The following is a 7,874-nucleotide window of genomic DNA, read 5'->3' as shown; positions in this document are numbered from 1 at the left end:
AACATTCAAATTTGTTTTTCTATAGCATTTTTCATACATTCGTTCGCTAAAGCGGCAAAGCTATATTTATATATATTCTAATAGTTTCATTGATAATCGCGTAATCTAATAAAAAAGGTCACTCATGCGAAGAGCGAAGCCTTCACGCACGCGCAGAATGAACTCTATCCAAGATAAGTCTAGATCTAGATCTATGTCTAACTCAATATCTACTTTATATTTTAACACATGAACATACAAAATTAAGTCTATTCATTAAAAATTTTAATCAAATATATGTAGGCCTACAAGTAAATGTTTTTATTTGAAAAATGAATTTAAGTCGATTAGCTATTTTGATAGCTCCATTCATACTATTTTTTACATTCACGCATTCCGCATTCGCTTTACTTATAAAATTATTATTTCATTTAATTGTTTACAAAGCACTCTCAGTGACTATATATATATATATATATATATATATATATATATATATATATATATATATATATATATATACATGCGGCCCCTCATTCCCAAATTTTGATAATGCGGCCATCGATAAAAAAAGGTTTCCCACCCCTGAAATAGTACGATTCATCAGGAAAATGAAGAATACATATAAATGACAGAGACCGAGAGAGAAAGAGAAATACCGAATGACAGCGTCAAAATAATATTAAGAGAGTCAGAGACATGAAACATACGATATACGAGATACGATAACATTCTAATTATGCAACAGAGTCAGACAGACATAGAACGAGTTGACACGTTAAATAAACGCAAGAGAAATTGAGTTAGTGTAAGTGAGCAGGATTGTTAGACAGAAAGACAGAGAAAAAAGAAAGAGACAGAAAGACACAGGAAAAGACAGATAAAGAGAAAGACAAAGAAAGAGACATAAAAAAGAAAGACAAGAAAAGAGACAGAGAAAGAGAGCCAAAAAGACACCGAAAAAAGAAAGAGAAATTTAAAAAAATGCAAATGGCAAGATTTATCATTAGCAGGATTTGATCCCGTTCCCTCTGGACATCATAGCCATTTCAACGCACTCACACTCTAGTCTCTTAGCGTCACACTGAAACAGCATATACTCGTTAAGTCTGAGAGAGATTGAGCCTAGTCTTTTAGCGTCACACTGAAACAGCATATACTCGTTAAGTCTGAGAGAGATAGAGCCTAGTCTTTTAGCGTCACACTGAAACAGCATATACTCGTTAAGTCTGAGAGAGATAGAGCCTAGTCTTTTAGCGTCACACTGAAACAGCATATACTCGTTAAGTCTGAGAGAGATAGAGCCTAGTCTCTTAGCGTCACACTGAAAAAGCATATACTCGTTAAGTCTGAGAGAGATAGAGCCTAGTCTTTTAGCGTCACACTGAAACAGCATATACTCGTTAAGTCTGAGAGAGATAGAGCCTAGTCTTTTAGCGTCACACTGAAACAGCATATACTCGTTAAGTCTGAGAGAGATAGAGCCTAGTCTTTTAGCGTCACACTGAAACAGCATATACTCGTTAAGTCTGAGAGAGATAGAGCCTAGTCTCTTAGCGTCACACTGAAACAGCATATACTCGTTAAGTCTGAGAGAGATAGAGTCTAGTCTCTTAGGGTCACACTGAAACAGCATATACTCGTTAAGTCTGAGAGAGATAGAGCCTAGTCTCTAATATAAACACCAAAAGAAAGGGGGGTGGGGATCTGGATCCAAGGGGCAACGTGGCTTCCCATTCTCTGTCGTTAAGAACAACACAATTCTTGGCTACACACACGCTTCCTCCCTTCCCCCCGACTCCAGGGGCGCTTTGAAGCCCCGATCAAATGACATAGAGGCTCATCCCATTCTAAGATACGGCTCAAACGATGTTTTGTATGTAATCCATTTAATTAGTAGGCCTACTCTAAACCGAACAGGCTGACTTTTGTCCTATACACAGTGAATGTTGCAGTGTGGTACGAGCGAATTGTTCTTAAATAAAACGTGTTCTTTTTTATTCCATAAGTAGCACCCCCCTTCTCCAAGTTATCTGATTTAGGTTAATTTGAAATCAAGGTTAAGGTCGAATTTGGAGGTGGTCAGGATAGTCAGGATACATAAGCAAGTCATCTTTCTATTGATTTCTACATCTAGAAATCAAAGTATTTACCAATAGAACTTTCTGAGTTCCTTTCAAAATCTAAACATGTTAATTTTAAAGCAAAAAAAAAAAGTACTTTGATATTGTGAACACAGCAAACCAACCAAGATATATCTAGATATCGGTCTATTTATAAAACTTTATCATAGGCAAGCTAAACTAGTAATAGTTTTAACCTTTAAAAAAATATTCATTTTGTTGATACCAAAGTTTTATTTTATACTTTCATGATTTATAGAACTAAAATAACATTTTTTAAATTCCGCAGATGATAGTCAGATATGGAAATTTACTAGTAAATAAAGACATTGACCTTCAAAACTTCGGAGGTCAGGCATTTCGTGTGAGATGTAAGCCCATGTGGATTGTATGCGACTAGGGCAGGAAAAAGGACAAGCAAATGAAAGCAAGAACTATGAACAATTTCTGAACAAAGCTTTTACATTTGTTGTTGTGATACCATAAAATTCGTTGTAAAAAAAACAACAATAAAATAAAACCCACTTTGTAACTATCTTTATTTGTGACATTAATCCTTTTCATGTTCGGGATGATTAAGATGTTAATGTCTGTGAAAGCACTAATTATTATTTCTATTGCATTTTAATGAAATAAATCAACACAAAAACTGTAACCAACTAAAAAAAAAGGACACTTTGTAACGTAACACTATTGAAACACAAAATGTGGCGGCCTGTTATTCACCGTGGGCTAATTTTATTTCTTTTCTTTCAAGAGGATACAATTTAATACAAAAAAAACTTCAGTTAAAAAAAAACTTTATTGGATTACATCAAAAATAGTTTCCCGTCAACGACTTTGGAAATACACTCGCACTGAAAGCCATGGATTTCGTGAGGTCATGACTCTCAGGTGCATCCACATCTGCGTCAGAAGTACACCCACCCCAATGACTTCAGGAACGGATGCCTTCTTTAACTTTTCAGCCCTTGACGAGTTCCTGACTTTATCGTACGAGAGGCGGCAGGATGTTTTACTGCAGCTCAGGAACAAAGGTTACAGGTGAGATACACCATTGTGTTTGTTTGTTTGGAAGCTGGTCTAGCTCCATGCAATGTCCACACTGATGTCCTCAAATTTAAATAAAATGTGTCTATATGTGTAAAGGGAATATGAAATCACAGCAATACAGTTAGTATAACATCAAATCTTTAAGAGATCTTTATAATGACCACCAGGAACCATCCGTTCGATCAAAGTCCATATGGAACTCAAAATGTATTTGTTAGTCTCCATTTCACATACTGGAAAACATTTGTTGGACAAAAAGACAACATTTAATAAACCAAAAGATAACATTTAATTGACCAAAAGATAACATTTAATTGACCAAAAGATAACATTTAATTGACCAAAAGATAACATTTAATTGACCAAAAGATAACATTTAATTGACCAAAAGATAACATTTAATTGACCAAAAGATAACATTTAATTGACCAAAAAAATAACATTTAATTGACCAAAAGATAACATTTAATTGACCAAATATAACATTTAATTGACCAAAAGACAGCATTTCAAGAAAAAAAAAACATTCAATAGACTAAAAAGACAACATTTAATATATCAAAAGACAACATTCCATAGACCATAAGACAAGAGTCAGTAAACTCTTTAAAGAAATAAAAAAGTGTTTAAAATAAAATTGTTCAGCATGAAAATGTGTATCAAAAGTTTAGTTCACTTGTACATTTGAAGCCATCAGCAATAATGTTAGGATCGTCAATTTTTCTTTCTTTTGTTTTCGGTCTAAACCTTTTTGTGTCCAAAACTTATCGATTAGGCTTCAGATTGATGTTGGTCAAAAGTTCAAATGGACAAGCCATCTACACTTCGTTTCTATTGATTTCTATTTCTAGTAATAAACAATAATCCACGATATTTACAGCTCTAATGTTTTGTTTTATTTTAATTAGAAGTGTAAAAAAAACATTTTTAAAAACACTTTGAATTCATTTGTCACCTTGTCCAGTGTAGAAATGTTGACAAAACAAGAAAAAACATATAAAAAAATACTTTAAAAAAACACAGCTTACATTTAAAACTAGACAAAGTGTATAAAACCAGACTATGTGTGTAAAGCAGGACTAAATGTGTAGAGGTAGACTTTAAATGTGTAAAGCTAAACTTTCAATATGTAACCTTTACTATGAATGTATAAAGATGAAATTAAATACGCTGCGCTATACTCGCAACAGGTACAATTAAACGTTCAATGTGTAAAGCTAGACTAAGTGTGTAAAGCTAAACTAAGTGCGTAAAGCTGGACTGAGTGTGTAAAGGTAGTTAAATGTCTAAAGCTAGACTAAGTGTGTAAAGCTAGACTAAGTGTGTAAAGCTAGACTAAGTGCGTAAAGCTAAACTAAGTGCGTAAAGCTAGTTAAGTGTGTAAAGCTAGACTAAGTGTGTAAAGCTAGACTAAGTGTGTAAAGCTAGACTAAGAGCGTAAAGCTAGACTACGTGTGTAAAGCTAGACTAAGTGGGTAAAGCTAGACTAAGTGTGTGAAGCTAGACTAAGTGTGTAAAGCTAGACTAAGTGTGTAAAGCTAGACTACCTGTGTAAAGCTAGACTAAGTGTGTAAAGCTAGACTAAGTGTGTAAAGCTAGACTACGTGTGTAAAGCTAGACTAAGTGTGTAAAGCTAGACTACGTTTGTAAAGCTAGACTAAGTGTGTAAAGCTAGACTAAGTGTGTAAAGCTAGACTACGTGTGTAAAGCTAGACTAAGTGTGTAAAGCTAGACTACGTGTGTAAAGCTAGACTAAGTGTGTAAAGCTAGACTAAGCTGACTTTATTTACCAAAACCTGTTTGTATTTCTTTCCTCCCTATAACTTTGGACTTAGCGAACAGGAACTTTATGATCTCTTTGGGGAAAGGATACAAAGTGAGCACACGTACCTGTATCCTGAGTATAGAGTACACAAGCTGATCCTTCTCTACGTCCCGCCATTTTTACTCATCTTTGGAACGCTGGGAAATCTTTTCAGGTAAGATAACTTCCTATTCTTCCGATTTCATTTCTGTAGCTTCTCGCTATCTGATGACTACGAGCAGACAGTCTTATCGCAGTCTATGTCTGGAGTCAACTCTCCACGTGATAAAATAGTTTTTAGTTAGAACATTATCAGATTTTTAAAAATCAATTTGGGTTTTCCCTCATCCGCCAATGAAGACACCCTTAGGTAATTTTTATCTACTAGTTCTACTGTGGGAGGCGCGGTGGCTGAATCATGTGAAGACTCAGATTTTAAAGTTCGGGATCTTTGGGCGCCTCTGAGTCCACCCAGCTCTATTGGGTACCTGATATTAGTTAGGGAAAGTAAAGGCGCTTGGTCGTTGTGCTGGCCACATGATACCCTCCTTAACCGTAGGCTACAGAAACAGATGACCTTTTACATCATCTGCTCTATAAGCCACAAAGGGAAAGGGGAACTTTTTTTTTTCTATTTTTACTGTAATTGTGAATTGTAGTCACTTTGTAGAGATTTTACATCTGGTCAATTAACAAATCTGCATTAAAGACAGAAATATTACGGCACATTTCTTATTCTGTATAATAGGGCAAATTTGTAATAGTGTTCCTTCTTTCCTAGTGCTATTAGAGCATGAAAAGGGTTGCCTGAATCAGTCAAGAAATCAAATGACTTAGTGAGTTTATGTCTTTAATTTAAATGTACAACTAGATGAACCCATGGATACATGTATGATCAAATTAGCTTCATTGTTGAAATAACGTATGCAATTTATAAAATAAGGTGTGATCGATCGGTAAGAATCGATCACAGAACACAATTCCAAATCGAAACATATATAATTTTATTGAGTAAACTTATTCGAGAATGAACAAACACAACACAATTATTTAATGTACTAAAGCACTTATAATAAACTTGAATCGTAACAAGGAAGTACGAAAACAATTTAAAGTTTCCAACTTACTGCCCCTTACATCCTTCACTCTCTGTTATATCATCCTCTCTCTATAAATCTTCCCACGTTAATGAGTCATTTTAGCTTTCAGAAAAGTCGCAATAAACTTTGGAAGCTGCCAAAATATGAAAAGGGATTTTCAATATCTTTAGTTTTTTGAGATCTGAACGCGACAGACAGACAGACAGGCAGGCAGACCACACAAAACTAATAACGCTTTGTCCTTGTCGGGGATTGGGAGGCAACTAAAAAAAAACTGATGAAAATGTTCTTAATTCGACATAGGCCTACAATTAGTCAAGCTAAAGAGAATAGAATTTAAATGTCCCCTCTCTAGTGCGTCCTTAGCGGAACAAAGTCTTTTAACAAGTACAACATTTTTAAAACAATTAAAATAAACAAAAACACAAAGCTTATACGAAGTGTAGTTGTATCAATTAGTTTGTATCAGTCATGTTAATTAATTGTATGGGTATAGGAGTAATAACGTGTTCAAACTTTTTACCAGAGTTGATATAAGCTTTGGAAAGAAAACTTGATTTCTCCTTAAAATTGCATTAATTAGCATACCTGACAATTTGTACAGTCCCATCCCGAGAAATGCGCTATGTCATAAGGTCAAGGCTGAGGAAGTAATGCTCATCTGTTTCTATGGTCGACGGTTAATGAGTGCGTCAGGTGGCCAGAACAACGACTCACATATGTCATGTAACCACCAGAATCGGGTAGACTGCCTTCACCGGAATTTGAACTCCAGACTCTCCATTCTGAAGCTGAGCTCTTTACAACTCACCCAACAGTTATTACTACTTTTGTGTGGACTTCGTTAACCGTCTTTTCAATCCAGTCAGCTATCTTACGTATTCCACAAAGAATAAGATCTACAGGCAGATACCCGTGCTGCGCTTTGGTCGAAACCCACAAATATTGAGTATTCACAAACATTTCTTCAGCCCGGCAGTTGTAGTGTTCTCGTGTGCCTGCGTTATAACGCCCCCCCCACCCCAAAAAATGAAACGCCTCACCCTCAACACAATTTCTGGTCATTGTATATTCAAGAGAACAGCAAGCATTACTTATTACAATAAAATCGCCTTTTTTTTGGCATCCTCTAATATGAAGCCCTCATTCCAACCAAGAACATTTAGGCCGCCTCACTTTTTTTTTCCATTTTAAACAAAGCATTAGCATCTCTTAATCACCTATTGCATCTCAGCATATAATAATGGCCCCGCATTACACACATTTATTCTTTTACAGTATTATATATTCCCCAATTTTTTCCCCAACATTCTAAAAATAAATAAGGTTACAAAGACAGTTTGTGTAGAAACACAAACTAAAAATCGGCCCCAGAAGTGGTCCACTCAGACTGATAAAAAGAAAGAATAATCAGAAACTATGAAGTGCAAACCATAATCAACTCCAACCCTATCTCCGTCGATACAAAAAGAAGAGACGTCTGTTGTATTGATAGTTCAACAAACGACCTGATCCCACAGGATACGGAGATTTATTAATGTTATTATTATTACTTTGTTAATATTCATATGTATGCGATGAGATGATAGTTATGAAGATATAGTTTAGATATAGTTAAATCCTAGGTGTCACTTACAAAGACCGCATCACCAATGAAGAGACTAGAAACAGGATTAAAACAACAATTGGACTCCACGATGACCTGCTAACCACTGTCAATAAAACGTAAACTCAAACTCTATGGCCGCATCACAGTGTACTAAGGGCTTGTAAAAGACCTTCCTTCAGGGAACAGTACATACATACATACATACA

General features: G+C 35.3%; 1 protein-coding gene across 1 annotated transcript in view; it reads left to right on the top strand.

Moving 5' to 3' along the window:
* Positions 1-2,397: 2,397 nt before the first annotated feature.
* The window catches only part of LOC106052763 (probable G-protein coupled receptor 139), a 130,266-nt gene continuing 124,789 nt past the window's right edge, over positions 2,398-7,874 (top strand). Inside the window, exons 1-2 of the mRNA XM_056036634.1 lie at positions 2,398-3,146; positions 4,991-5,134. Of these exons, the coding sequence (XP_055892609.1) occupies positions 2,986-3,146; positions 4,991-5,134 (305 nt within the window). The 5' untranslated portion in view covers positions 2,398-2,985. The remainder of the gene's footprint in view (positions 3,147-4,990; positions 5,135-7,874) is intronic.

The sequence above is a fragment of the Biomphalaria glabrata genome, chromosome 7 (assembly GCF_947242115.1).
Source record: "Biomphalaria glabrata chromosome 7, xgBioGlab47.1, whole genome shotgun sequence".
Lineage (NCBI taxonomy): Eukaryota > Metazoa > Mollusca > Gastropoda > Planorbidae > Biomphalaria > Biomphalaria glabrata.
The sequence above is the reverse complement of the archived record's forward strand: the minus strand, read 5'-3'. Positions and strand labels throughout refer to the sequence as shown.